This window comes from Brachyistius frenatus, unplaced genomic scaffold (assembly GCF_029030835.1).
Source record: "Brachyistius frenatus isolate BFR_SWC_R1_liver_20210118 unplaced genomic scaffold, ASM2903083v1 Contig_245, whole genome shotgun sequence".
Lineage (NCBI taxonomy): Eukaryota > Metazoa > Chordata > Actinopteri > Embiotocidae > Brachyistius > Brachyistius frenatus.
In genome coordinates, this window is record NW_027210844.1 from 116,719 (window position 1) to 131,967 (window position 15,249).

General features: G+C 46.2%; 2 protein-coding genes across 3 annotated transcripts; both read left to right on the forward strand.

The window, feature by feature from the left end:
* Positions 1 to 2,811: 2,811 nt before the first annotated feature.
* On the forward strand, positions 2,812 to 9,542 carry cunh6orf136 (chromosome unknown C6orf136 homolog). The gene is made up of 7 exons (XM_069720629.1): positions 2,812 to 3,079; positions 3,703 to 3,905; positions 4,870 to 5,526; positions 8,148 to 8,236; positions 8,340 to 8,540; positions 8,675 to 8,744; positions 9,252 to 9,542. The coding sequence occupies exons 2-7, from the start codon at positions 3,807 to 3,809 to the stop codon at positions 9,393 to 9,395; spliced, it is 1,260 nt and encodes a 419-aa protein (XP_069576730.1). The 5' UTR covers positions 2,812 to 3,079; positions 3,703 to 3,806; the 3' UTR covers positions 9,396 to 9,542.
* A 65-nt stretch (positions 9,543 to 9,607) lies between these two features.
* On the forward strand, positions 9,608 to 11,401 carry LOC138634040 (myb-like protein Q). 2 transcript variants are annotated; one of them, XM_069720630.1, is made up of 5 exons: positions 9,608 to 9,971; positions 10,320 to 10,389; positions 10,585 to 10,621; positions 10,850 to 11,226; positions 11,305 to 11,401. In XM_069720630.1, the coding sequence occupies exons 1-5, from the start codon at positions 9,608 to 9,610 to the stop codon at positions 11,399 to 11,401; spliced, it is 945 nt and encodes a 314-aa protein (XP_069576731.1). The 2 variants fall into 2 exon arrangements, with proteins under 2 accessions (XP_069576731.1, XP_069576732.1); XM_069720631.1 differs by having other exon boundaries at positions 10,850 to 11,309.
* The last annotated feature ends 3,848 nt before the right edge of the window (positions 11,402 to 15,249 follow it).

The following is a 15,249-nucleotide window of genomic DNA, read 5'->3' on the forward strand; positions in this document are numbered from 1 at the left end:
GAGATGCTGAACATGGGAATGCAGGACTGTGTTACTTTCACCTACACTTTGTACTCTGATGTTTCTTGTCTGTCCAAATCCTCTGAGCTCAGTTTCACACTGCTCCCACAGGACAGAATGACTCAGCAGTGTTGACAATACCGATCCTGAAGATTCTCTCTTCTGTCAAACACTATACCTGAAAACACGTGAATTCAGTTCGGTCCAGGAGGGTTTAGTGCTCACGATGGAGGTTGGGAGGGTGGAGGGAGGTGAAGGGAGGTGGAGGGAGGTGAAGGGAGGTGGAGGGAGGTGAAGGGAGGCGGAGGGAGGTGAAGGGAGGTGAATGGAGGGTGGAGGGAGGTGAATGGAGGTGGAGGGAGGTGAATGGAGGTGGAGGGAGGTGAAGGGAATTGAAGGGAGGTGGAGGGAGGTGAAGGGAGGTGAATGGAGGATGGAGGGAGGTGGAGGGAGGTGAATGGAGGTGGAGGGAGGTGAAGGGAGGTGAATGGAGGGTGGAGGGAGGTGAAGGGAGGTGAATGGAGGTGAAGGGAGGTGAATGGAGGATGGAGGGAGGTGGAGGGAGGTGAATGGAGGTGGAGGGAGGTGAAGGGAGGTGGAGGGAGGTGAAAGGAGGTGGAGGGAGGTGAAAGGAGGTGGAGGGGAGGTGAAAGGAGGTGGAGGGAGGTGAAGGGAGGTGGAGGGAGGTGAAAGGAGGTGGAGGGAGGTGAAGGGAGGTGAAGGGAGGTGGAGGGAGGTGAAAGGAGGTGGAGGGAGGTGAAGGGAGGTGGAGGGAGGTGAATGGAGGTGGAGGGAGGTGGAGGGAGGTGAAAGGAGGTGTTGGGAGGTCTCCAGTGAATACTGCACCCTCCGTGTTACAGAGGCTTTGTTATCTGTGGTTTCTACTCGTTGAACGTGTTCGTTAGCAGATTTCCAGTCAGTTGATCTTTGTGATCTTATTCTGCAGTAATTTCAGACTTTGTGTATTTAAAACACAAATGTGTGCAGAAGATTTGTACAAAAGTTTTTATGTAAAGTTCCTTCATCTTTCTGTTGCTGGTTCCTCCTCCAGCGTCTCCTCTGTCATCAGTCCTGTATACTGAGTGTCTTCCTCTGCTGTATATGTCCTACAGTTTATCTGACAATGGTCCAGCTGGGTGCTCTGCAACACTCAGATCAATCAGATCAATCAGATCAATCAGGGTGATCAGGTGGAAGTTTCCCATCAGGACAGCTGATCACAGGATGTGTTCCTCAAACAGATTTAACAGGTGACATGTTGATGTTCTAGCTCATCTTCCTCCTGCCTCTTTTTATTTTTCTCCTTCTTCTTCAAGGGTGATGTGTTCAGGTGCATCCTACTGTTCAGGAGTGTACATCATAAAACTCATTCAGACTTCAGTATTAAAACTAAATAGTGCTCAGAGTTACGTGAACACGTACTGTTTCTGGGATCCTCTTTAATAAATTCATCATCTGTACCCAGGTTCATGTCAGTCACTGTCTAGATCAGGGGTGCCAAACATATGGCCCGCAGGCCGGACCCAGCCCGCCAGGGGTTCCAGCTCGGCCCGCTGGATGACTTTGCTAAGTGTGAAAATTACAGAAAGACATAAATTGCATTTCTATGAGAATATGGAGGTTTATGAGTACAAACATTTTGTAATTTTTTTTTTATCGATCCAGTAATTGGTTCAAAAACAGCGATGTAAATGCGACGTCTGCTCCAGGCAGCAGCTGCAGAGGAGAGCCCAGTGTTGGACTTGGGCTCCTGCTAGTACAAAGCCAACATGTGTCAGTCTCCAGTCCTGCGTGTTCTTTAATGAGTCAATAGGAGAAGATGTCAGGCTTCAAGATATTTATTTAACAGCAGCAGAATAATCAGTTTACAGAGCTCTGGGTCCAGACTATGTTTCCCTGACCGCAACAGAGTATGTGTCAGTTCACGAAGTCTGATCTCTGACTTTCCCTGACCCAGTCTTCTTATAGTCCAGACACCAAAAAGTCATGTGTGTTGATGTGTCCTTTGTTGATTGGTGGAGGTGGTGGTTGTCTTCCTGCACCCCCTGGAGTTCTCGCGCAGCCGTTTGTTCCTGTTTATGCCTCAAAGAACAACAGTATGTGACCCCACAGGTTGCAGACCTCCTCCTGTGACCTTTTGGTTTGGCCCAGCAGTATCACTCTCATTTACATACACAGTCTTCTGTCTACACCTTCATTCACAACCACACCCTTTCGTCTACACCTTCATTCACAAACACAGCCTTTCGTCTACCCCTTAGGATTAATAGTTGATAATACGACCTATATGTAATTAATATGATATGGCATACATATATGTTGTATTATTGTAAATATAACCTACCACAGAATCGCACACCAGGCAGATAAACAGTGGGCTGATGTCTGAGTTTTTGCTCTTTATGTTTCTAGTTTATTGTAGAAAGACCTTAAAACAGGGTTTATCATCCAAAAACCTTCACCAATGATTGAAACATAGAGAACTATTGTCGTTATGTGTTATTGTGCTTTGATTTTACTGGTCTGGCCCACTTGAGATGAAAGCAGGCCGCATGTGGCCCCTTAACTACAATGAGTTTGACCCCCCTGGTGTAGATCTTTATTAGAGATGAAAAGAAAGGAGGAAGATAAAATAATGCATCACTGATGAACTCACACAGTGCTGATGTTTCATACAATTAAAGTTTCAACAGACAGGTCACGTGACAGGAAGCGCGCCGTCTAATCTGGACCCGTTTGTCCTTCAGAGGACAACAGCAGGATTTCATTTGGCTGCTGTGACTCCGTGTGACGGTGCAGTCCGTGAATGTGCTCCGCCCGCTCTACATCACTCTGCTGGGTGGTTGGTGGGACTCGGAGGCAGTCGCGTGATTTCCCACAGCCTCGAAGGCAGCATTACGACAGGCTGCGTGAGGCGGACAAGGACACCCAGGACAGGGATGACATTTGTGTAACTTACCTGAGACCCGATCTGCAGCCGGCTAACAGTGTCAGCCTACCTGCTGCAACTACTAAACCACACCTGGACCGGAGCAGCGCGACCTGTGGCGGGATTTGAGCGGGTCTTGGTCCGGAGAAGGTACGTTTAACGGGACGTTATGCGAGCCGGGACGAGCTCACTGCTAGCTGGTGGCTAGTTAGCCTAGCAGGCTAATGGCTCTGGTTAACTGTCACAGCAGGAAGTCAGCGCGAGCTAACAGCATATGAGTACATGTCAGCGTAACAGGGGACATGTCTCAGAGGATAGGTCTCAGGGTCCGGTTCCTTTTTGGACACGTCTAGGCCCCCAGATGGGAGCGACGGTGACCCATAACAGCCGGACATACAGCTGTATGGAGCTGCATGACAGCAGTGATGCTCGTTCATCACGGTTCACTGGTGTCATGTGCTGCACGTGCAGGACATTAAACCCGGACTGTCCGTCATGTTATTGGTTATTCTGTGTGTGTGTGTGTGTGTGTGTGTGTGTGTGTGCGCGCGCGCCTGGACTGAGTAGAGATCTGTGGAGGCTGCAGGTCATGTGCGGCTGGCAGTCAGTAAATCCTGCAGTGAGCTGCTGATCCTTCATGTGATGTTTTGTATTTGACTGCTGAATGTTTCTCCAGACTTGATTTAACGGTGTTTCTCTTCGTGTCTGACTGAAACCTGTCTGACCGCCGCTGTGATGAGAACCATCACCAGCTCTCCTCTTTCTGCTCTCAGGTTTTTCCTGAAGTCGTCTTTCCTTCCAGTCGTGTGTTTGAGCCGCCATTCTTCTGTGGTTGATGGTCAGCTGGTGACCGGGGTTGGTCGGACCCCTGTGGTGAATGGCTGTGAGCAGAGGAGGCGTGGCCTTCTGGGCAGGTTGTGTGCGCTGCCACGGCAGAAGACAACCTGTCCAACAGCAGAGATGGAGTCTCAGTCAGGTAATCTACAGGGTTCTGACATCATGGACACATCTGACATCATGGACTCATCTCTGACATCATGGACACATCATGGACTCATCTCTGACATCATGGACACATCTCTGACATCATGGACACATCATGGACACATCATGGACTAATCTCTGACATCATGGACACATCTCTGACATCATGGACACATCTCTGACATCGCTACATCTGACATCAACACTTTTTTGACATCATCAACATGTCATTATCTACAGATCTCAATAGATCTCTGACATCATCGACACATTTCTGACATCACCGCATCTCTGACATCAGCAACGCATCTGTGACATCACTGCATCTCTGACGTCATCTACACATCTCTGACATCATCGACACGTCTCTGACAGCTCTTGCTCCTCATCAGCTGACCGACATGTTTTAATGACAATAAAATAAATGAATATTTTTTCAGGCGGTCAGTAATTGATGTTGCTCAGACATCTCTCAGCTCAGAGACAACAGACAGCCCTGTCAGTGGTTTCCTGTCAGTTATTTTAAACCACACAGTGTATCTCATGCAGCTCATTATTTTTGCTGCATCTCTGTATTAAGAATTAGATTAAAGGAATAGTTCAACATTTTGTGTCCAGTTTTTCTGAGAATGAGAATTTGAGTGTCCTGTCGCTCTCATGGTGTGTTCAGTACAGAACCTGCTGAGCTCAGCATCAAGCCAGAGGAACAGCTCACCTGTCTCTGCTGCAGGTGTCTTATGTCCCACCGTTCATCTGAAGGTTTCAGTGGAACACAACATTCATGTATAAAACCCAGTCCGTGATGTTCAGGAGGACAGACCGTGGATCTTCCAGAACCGTCAGGTCTGGTTCCTGGTGAACGCAGACGGACACAGCGTCACTGTGGTGATCAGGTGTGAGGGAGTGTAGATCTTCTGATACTGAACGCTAACAGCAGGTCCTTGTTGCTCCTGCAGGTGCTCGACTGGCAGAGGATCTATAAGACACGCCCCCTGAGCAGTGCAGCATGGGCCCTGGCGCCTCCCAACAGCCTGAGATATCAGAGCATGAAGCCGCCAGTGCTGTCCCACCCGCTGCACCAGGCCAGCCGGCCTCAGAGACAGGGCTGCAGCGAGGAGGACTGGGAGGGCTCGCTCAGTGTGTGTGTGCTGGTGCGGCAGGGCGAGTCGAGCGGCCTCCACACCCTCATGGAGATCCCTCTGTACAGAAAACCAGGACAGGTCCGAGCCGCGGGGACTCACAGGTCCTCTGAGTTCTCCTTCCCCCTGACCACGGTGGACGGCAGCAGGGAGGATGACATCAGCGTGGACAGCTTCCAGAGGGATGGCGCCGCGGAGCAGAAGGAGCCCGGCTGCTTCAGAAGCCTGTTTGAAGCGGAGGGATGTCCGGCTCCCTTCATGTTCGGCTCCAGCTTCTACTGTTTCCACTGTCCGGGCTCCCCGCTGGCCGGCACCACGCTCACACCCGGTCCTCAGACAGGACTCCACCAGAGGCCTGTGCAGCCATCTGTCTCTCTGTGCAGCCATGGAGGCCGAGCAGAGGGGGCAGAGCCTGCAGGAGACGGCGAGGGGGAGCACAAACTGGCCCTGATGTATGAAAGACTGAGGACAGAGGTAAGGATGGACAGGGTGCTTCCACAGCGCCCCCTGCTGGGAGGGTTGTGAAGGGAGGTACCTGCAGAACGTTGGTGCACAGTGATGACCAGTCTCACCTTCACTGGTGTTAACGTAATAAAAAGATAATCTTTACAACAAAAGCATATTAACCCTCCTGTATACAATCACATCTGTTGGTTAGTCAGTCAGATAATTAGCACATGAATGAGCCATCATCACCAAACAGGAAATGTAGTGACACGTTCAAAGACAGCATGACTTCCATCCTGTAACCTGGTATCTGTCAGGTGTCTCTGAGACTGACAGCTGTCACTTATCAAGGTCACCCTCACAAAGTCCGCCTCCAGGAATAGAACAGTCAGGGTATGTACAGTAGAGAACTGCTGTCCCTCACCTCAGACAGGTGAGCTGTCAGTCACAGGTAAACGAGAAGTCTGATCTGTTCAAGCTGCTCTACTCGCATTCGTGATCATCACACCTGGACAGAGAAGGATTGATCAGCTCCACAGACACATCTGAGCTGATCAGCGTTATTGATGAGGCCTTCTCCTATTCACCCAAATTAACCTTATGTTAAATATAATGACCCAACTGTAAATTACTAGTAATAACCTCCTATCATTCCACCCGGCCTGATTAATAAATGTGCTCTTTGGTTTTAGTCAGCAGCCTCGTGTTGTTGTTGTTGCCTGTCACAGGTTGTTTCACGGCTCATGAGAAGCTGCTGGTGTCTGCAGTGGGAAGAGTTAGCTGTGAACAGTGCGGGAACCTGTTACAGATTCCAGATGTGGAGATGATTTCCTCTGACGATATTTAGTTTTGGAGTCTTTGAGTTCTTCTACAATTGCATTTTCAAAAAACTTGTGATGCTGTGTAAAATGTAAATATAAACAGAAAGTGATGATTTCTAAATCACTTAAAAACATATTTAATAAAAAAAAAATAAAAAAAAAATAGGCCAAAGACAACATATCAAATGTTAAAACGGGATAATTTTATTGTTTTATAAAAAATATCTGCTCATTTTGAATTTGATGGCAGCAACACGTCTCAAAAAAGTTGGGACAGGTTCATGTTCACCACTGGTTTTTTTTTTTATCACTTCTTCTTTTAACAAGACTGTAAACAATGGAGGAGATCAGTTTCTGTGAATATGAGTTTTGAAAGTGAAATGTTGTCCCAGATGTTTTCAATGGGTGACAGGTCTGGACTGCAGGAGGTCAGTTTATCAGCGGACTCTTCTACTATGGAGTCATGCTGTTGGAATACGTGCAGAATGTGGTTGGACGTTGTTCTGTTGAAATAAACAAGACCTTCCCTGAAAGAGACGTTGTCTGGATGGCAGCATATGTTGCTCCAAAACCTGAATATATCATTGTATATAACCTTCATTTGTGGACGCAGCGATGAACTGTGTTCACAGACGATGGTTTTCACAAGTGTTCCTGAGCCCATGCAGTGATTTCCACTCCAGAATAGTGTGTTTTTAATGCAGTGCTGCCTGAAGGCCTGAAGATCTCCACCATCCAATATTGGTTTCCAGCCTTGTTCCTTGTGTTCAGAGATTTCTCCAGATTCTCTGAATCTTTTAATGATATTATGAACTGTAGACGATGAAATCCACTAATTCTTTGTAGTTTTACATTGAGGAACATTATTCTTAGATTGTTGAACTATTTTCCCACAGTCTTTCAGAGTGGTGAACCTCTCCCCATCATCAATTCAAAATAAACACGTATTTTTCAAAAAAACAATAACAACGTGTCCATTTCAACACTTGATATGTTGCCTTTCTGTTAAATATGGCTTTGTGATTTACACTTCATCACATTCAGTTTTTGTTTTACATTTTACACAGCATCCCAACTCCTTTGAAAATGGGGTTGTAAGATCAAGCTGATTTAAAGCGTTGTATCCATCACAGATGTGTTTTGTTATTATTATTATTATTATAACTTTTATTTGACGTGTTGTGACGTCAGTGAGCGTGCTGTGGTTGTTTCATCATGCAGTGTGTGCCAGAGCGCTGCCTCTGCATAGATCTGATAGTTCTTAGAAATGATCCAAATGTTCTCATTCTGCTTGATCTTTGATTGATTTTTGAAACACGATTCGACAGTAAATAAATAGAGAACAGTTAACAAACAAAACAATTCAAATCTGGTCTCATATGGCAGCTAGTTCGGATAAGAGAAGTGAAGACGAATTATGTCGACGGCCAAATGTGATCCCCGGGCCACAGTTTGCCTCCCACTGCTGTAAGGACAGCTGCAGAGGGGAGGAGGCCACGGATCTCTTCCTGTTTCACATGCTGGAGTTCAGTGGGACTCCCAGAGACTAAACGGCTGCTCCTCTTCATCACATCTGTTCAGGTTTAATATGTTTCATCAGTCTGTTGTTGATCATTAATCTTCATCACGCGTGTTCACATTAAAGCCTGTATGTTGGGACACACATGTATGACTGTTGTGTGAGGCAAGGAGCTGCATGCCCAGGCCCAGAGAGCTGAAGTGATCCTGACGGTCCGGTCCGGCTGCTGTGGACCGGACTCACAGCTCTGACCTGGAGCGAAGCTGCAGCTCAGTGTGAGGGACTGAATGTGCGTGTTTGTGTTGCAGCTGCCAGGTTTCTTCATGACGAACCACGACTACACCATGTACTCCAACGACGTGGAGTTCATCAACGGCCTCATAAACATCAGGACCAGGTGACTGTGTTTGTTCAGGCTGATGGTGACACGTTACAGACGCTCTCCCCCTCGACACTCACTCTGGGTTTACACTGTTGTGCTGTGCTGTGCTGTGCTGTAGAGGCCGGGTGGTGTACAGGCTCACCCTCTCCATGTGGCGTCTCCTCTGTCTGTGTTACTATGCCGAGGCTCGGCTCGACGTCCTCAAACTCACCAAGCACGTGGAGGACGGAACCATCAAGGCCCGCTGGAGGATCAAGGGCCTCCCCTTCCACTCCCTGCTGCTGCGCTTCTACCGCAGAGACAAATCTCACCTGTACAGGTAACACAGTGCCTCCACCGCTGGATTTACACTGGAAGTCACTGTTAAAGCCTCTGAGAACACAAACTATACAAAGTGTTCCGTGATCTCAGCAGTCTATAATCTTTGTCTGAATGTGATGTGTTGTCTTCCAGGTCGTACGATGCTTTCTCTACATTTTACATCGGACACGACGGACTCATCCACTGTCACAAAGTTGAAAAGGTGAGCAGCTGGAAGCTCGTTGTCCTGTCGTCTTATCAACATCCAGTGAGTGCTTCTTCTCAGCGCTCTCAGTCTCTGGTCTGGTTGTCCTTTAGACGTCTGAGGAGAAGAGTCTGATCACTGTCAGCGGTTGAAAGGAGTGTGAAGGTGTTGAACTACATGTTTGGTTTGATCAGTGTGACTGAGGTTCTGTAGAGACCAGAGTCCTGATGTCCTCTGACTGTCCTCTGTCTGACTGTAAAAGGACACACTGTCTGTCCTCTGTCTGACTGTAGAAGGACACACTGACTGTCCTCTATCTGACCTGTAGAAGGACACATCTACTGACTGTAGAAGGACAAAGTCTGTCCTCTGTCTGACTGTAAAAGGACACATTGACTGTCCTCTATCTGACCTGTAGAAGGACACACTGACTGTCCTCTATCTGACCTGTAGAAGGACACACTGACTGTCCTCTATCTGACCTGTAGAAGGACACACTGACTGTCCTCTGTCTCTGTGCTGCAGGTAATGCCGGTTCAGCCCCCCGTCCTACCCCGGGTCACCTCCCTCCTCACGGGGGTGCTAGTTGCTCTGGGGGTGCAGGAGCACCGACCTGCTCTCAACCTGTTGCCCCTCCTCCTGTCCTCCCTGAGACAGAGCAGAAACTGACCACAGGACGAGCACTGGAGGACAATGGCCAGCGAAATGGACAGTGTGTCCCTGAAAGTTTCATTCTCCTCTTAGAAACACATTCAGATAGAAGTTAGGTTCTGACAGCTCCTGTTGTTTCCTGAATTAAACACAAAGTCAAGTCTTTCCACTGCTTTTCCTTTTTCCACTGTCTTCAGTCTACCTGGACACAGAGGTGGTCTTCAGGTCACATGGCCGTCCCCCTGCCACTCAGCCACCGTCTCCTCTCCCAACACACAACCATCAGAAACACACAGCCATCAGAAAAACACACAACCATTAGAAATACACAACCATCTGAAACAATCAGAAACACACAACACCATCAGAAACACAGCCATCATAAATCACCAGAAACACACAAACATCAGAACCACACAAACATCAGAACCACACAGCCATCAGAAACACACACAACCATCAGAAACAATCAGAAACACACAACCATTAGAAACACACAACCATCTGAAACAATCAGAAACACACAACACCATCAGAAACGCACACAACCATCAGAAACAACCAGAAACACACAAACATCAGAAACACAGCCATCTGAAACAATCGGAAACACAACCATCAGAACCGCAGAGCCATCAGAAACACAACCATCAGAAACACAATAATCAGAATCACCAGAAACACACAAACATCAGAACCGCACAGCCATCAGAAACACACAACCATCGGAAACACACAGTCATCAGAAACACACAACCATCGGAAACACACAGCCATCAGAAACACACAACCATCGGAAACACAGCCATCAGAAACACACACAACCATCACTAGCACACAACCATCAGAAACTACCAGAAACACTCAACCTTCAGAAACACATAACCATCAGAAACAATCAGAAACACACAACCATCAGAAACACACAACACCATCAGAAACACACACAACCATCAGAAACAACCAGAAACACACAACCATCAGAAACACACAAACATCAGAAACAATCAGAAACACAGCCATCTGAAACAATCGGAAACACAACCATCAAAACCGCAGAGCCATCAGAAACACACAGTCATCAGAAACACACAACCATTGGAAACACACAGCCATCAGAAACACACAACCATCGGAAACACACAGCCATCAGAAACACACAACCATCGGAAACACACAGCCATCAGAAACACACACAACCATCACTAGCACACAACCATCAGAAACTACCAGAAACACTCAACCTTCAGAAACACATAACCATCAGAAACAATCAGAAACACACACAACCAGCACTAACACACAACCATCAGAGACAATCAGAAACACACAACCATCAGACACACACAACCATCTGAAACACACAACCATCAGAAAAAATCAGAATCAAACAACCATCAGAACCGCAGAGCCATCAAAAATCACATAACTATCAGAAACAACCAGAAACACACAACCATCAGAAACACAACCATAAGAAACAATCGGAAACACACAGCCATCAGAAACAAATAGAAAAACACTACTATCAGAAACACACAGCCACCAGAAACACACACAACATCACTAACACAACCATCAGAAACAACCAGAATCACATAACCATCAGAAAAAAATCAGAATCAAACAACCATCAGAACCGCAGAGCCATCAGAAACACACAAACATCAGAACCACACAGCCATCAGAAACACACACAACCATCAGAAACAATCAGAAACACACAACCATTAGAAACACACAACCATCTGAAACAATCAGAAACACACAACCATCAGAAACAACCAGAAACACAACCATTAGAAACAATCGGAAACACAACCATCAGAAACAATCAGAATGACACAACCTTTAGAAACACAACCACTAGAGACAATCAGAAACACATAAACATCAGAAACACATGCAACCATCACTAACACAGAACCATCAGAAACAACCAGAAACACGCAACCATCAGAAACAATCCAAAACACGCAACCATCAGAAACAACCAGAAAAACACTACTACAGAAACAATCTGAAACACAACCATCAGAAACAACCAGAAAAACACTACTACAGAAACAATCTGAAACACAACCATCAGAAACAACCAGAAAAACACTACCATCAGAAACAATCAGAAAAACACTACCATCAGAAACAATCAGAATCACATAACCATCAGAAACAACCAGAAAAACACTACCATCAGAAACAATCAGAATCACACAACCATCAGAAACACGCAACTATCAGAAACAACCAGAAACACGCAACCATCAGAAACACAACCATCTGAAACAATCAGAAACACCACCATCGGAAACACACAAGCATCGGAAACAATCAGAAACACACAACCATCGGAAACACAACCATCTAAACCAATCGGAAACACACAACCATCAGAAACAATCAGAATCACACAACCAGAAACACACAACCATCAGAAACAATCAGAATCACACAACCAGAAACACACAACCATCAGAAACAACCAGAAACACACAACCATCAGAAACAATCACAAACACACAACCATCAGAAACACGCATCACTAACACACAACCGCCAGTGTGTGAGCCACAGTGACCCAGCAGACTGCAGGGAGGTTCTGGTCCAGCTGCTCTTAGATCTTCATGTCGGACCTGTGAGGACGTCCAACAGGCGGCACTGATCTTACTTCATCCAGAACATGTCGGAGACGAGTTCGACTCCCAGAACACGAGCCTGCCGACAGAACCTCTACTACAACATTGTTTGAATCAAAAGGTACCAGAGAGAGGAGTTCGGTGAAGAGCCAGGTGTCCTGTCCCCGTGTCCCCGGGGGACAGCTTTGTTCTAAAGGTCTGAAGTATGTGGACACTGAATGCTTTTTGGCAGCTGAGTGTTATTTTAAACACTCAGACGTTAGTTTGAAGGGAGGTGTGAAGAGGTGAAGAAGATGATGACGAAGCTCTTGTTGGTTTGATTTAACTGGTGGAAAATGAGCTGTGAAGAAAAACAGTCTACCGCCCTCTTCAGGATTGAGGACAACGTGTCTCCTGTGGACCATGAAACAAACCAGTGTGATGATGAAGGAGCAGCTCATCTGTCAAACATGGCGCTGCTACAGCGGACTCACTGATGATGATGTCACCGCTGATGTATGATCCACAGACTGGGAATGTGACGACTCTGTTTGACCTCCTGTGTCTGTCCGGTGACTTGACCCTCTGAAGCTTGGCCTCTGTTAGCTGCACCTCACCCCCGCTGGCTGGATGGCAGCATGCTGACCTGAAGCCCAGGTCTGTGTGACGGCTGTGTCACTTTCAAACAAACACTGTAAACCATTATAAGTGAATGGAAAGTATTGTAAAATCCTTCTTTTTAACCTTATGTTGAAGCACCTTGGTTCAGGCTGGCCTCAGCCGAGCTGGAAGTAACAACACACAACGTCCTCTCATTTCCATTGGAGCTGAGCAGTTAGAGCTCATTTGTTAGCCGTCTTTATATTCTGGAGCCAGCAGGGACCATATTTTGGATCTGACTCGATCTGATTGGGAACCTGAGGAGGCTATGCCTCGCCCACTTATAGCGGAAACCTGACTGCACTATAGACCTGGCAATCAGACCGACACACCCCGAGACTTACGGCTTTTTGAGGCGTAATATATAAATAATAACGGGATTATTTTCAATTGGACTGATGGGACTTTAGCTAACAACACCAAAAAAAACTTGTAGAAAAAATGTATTGTCTATTTCATGAGACAAGTTGATGCTTTAATGGGAGTCTGTGGAGCCAGAGGCTTTTTGGAGCCAACCCCTAGTGGCCCTCGGTGGTATTGCAGTTTATGGTACTTCCACATTGACTTCGTCTACTTTTATATACAGTACTTTTATTGAAGTAGTACCCGGGGGTGGAGCAAGTGGCAACCATCAGTGATGTCATCAACCATCAGTGATGTCATCAACCATCAGTGACGTCATCGTTGGTTTCTGAACGTTATGAATCCTCCAGTTCAGATTCTGTCCGTCACCATCTTGCTAGTTCGGAGCGGTTTGGAGCAGGAAGTGACCATATTTGGACGAGCAGGGGGAGGGGCCAGCGGTGGTTCTAACTGATCTGATTGGAAACTTGACGATACTATGTCCACCCAGCTGTAACCTGACTGCACCACAGGCCTGTCAATCAAACCAGACATGCCCCCAAAAACACTCCTGATGCTCAGCAGTGACATCTTTTAAAGAGCCAGTGTATTATTGTAGTGGAACAAAAACGTGACAGATGACACACCTGCTGCTCAGCTCTGTGGAACATGAACACATGTTTGTAGACTGTCCTGAGAACAGCCCCGACCTGTTTGATGGTGTTAGAGAAACCTTTAAAGCTGTTTTATTTGGCAGTGAAGGTGGACCTCCACGAGTCACTGCACATGCTCATACTTCACTGTAAACATTCTCACAGCTTGATCACATGTCATGCTTCATGAAAGCGAGCAGTAACAGTAGCTTTGGAACATCAGGAAGCTGCACTCTGGTCTGTCGTCATGTACTAATGTTCTGCTGTAAATTCAATAAACCTACAATGAACATGACTCCTGTTATGTCCTGTTTTTGGATGGTGATGTCATTCTGTTGATCCATCCACACACCAGATGGACATTAGCTCTTTTGTGGAGGTCATGGTCCCAGAGGATGAACCTCAATGAGTTTGGTGACCTCTGACCTTTCCTGTAACATCACTGTCAGCTCAGATTTTCCACTTGTAAGAAATATTCAAATCTAAATTCATTGTCCACTGAGGATGAACACCTTCCTCTTTCTAGACACTCCTCTCGCACCACCCTCAACAAGTGGCCACTTGGCATACTTTATGCCCCTGGTGGAGCTTCAGACTTCAGCACTGAAAGAAACATTCATCTCATTGGTTCTGTCATGTGACTGTTTTCATCCCATTTAGTTTAGGTTGCAAGTCTTGTAAAAATACTCTGTGTTACGGTTCAGAGCCCCCATAACGCTCTCCTTTCTGTCCCTCTGAGGCTTCAGCTGATCCGGTTGTCGTATGAACAGCAGTGGGTTGATCCAGTTCAGTTACAACCCTGTTTCCAAAAAAGTTGGGACACTTTAAAATGTAAATAAAAACAATGCGATGATTCATAAATTATGTAAACTCATATTTAATTAAAAATAGGCCAAAGACAACATATCAAATGTTAAAATTCAGTTTTATAAAAAAATATCTGCTCATTTTGAATTTGATGGCAGCAAGTTGTGACAGGATCATGTTTACCACTGTGTTGCATCACCTCTTCTTTTAACAACAGTCTGTAAACATTTGGGAACTAAGGAGACCAGTTTCTGGAGTTTTGAAAGTGAAATGTGGTCCCATTCTTGCCTGATATAGTATTTCAGCTGCTCAACAGTTCAGTTTGTTGTATTTTTCATGTCCTGATGCTCCAGATGTTTTCAATGATTGACAGGTCTGGACTGCAGGAGGTCAGTTTATCAGCGGACTCTTCTACTATGGAGTCATGCTGTTGGAATACGTGCAGAATGTGGTTGGACGTTGTTCTGCTGAAATAAACAAGACCTTCCCTGAAAGAGACGTTGTCTGGATGGCAGCATATGTTGCTCCAAAACCTGAATATCTCATTGTATATAACCTTCATTTGTGGACGCAGCGATGAACTGTGTTCACAGACGATGGTTTTCACAAGTGTTCCTGAGCCCATGCAGTGATTTCCACTCCAGAATAGTGTGTTTTTAATGCAGTGCTGCCTGAAGGCCTGAAGATCACCACCATCCAATATTGGTTTCCAGCCTTGTTCCTTGTGTTCAGAGATTTCTCCAGATTCTCTGAATCTTGTAATGATATTATGAACCGTAGACGATGAAATCCACT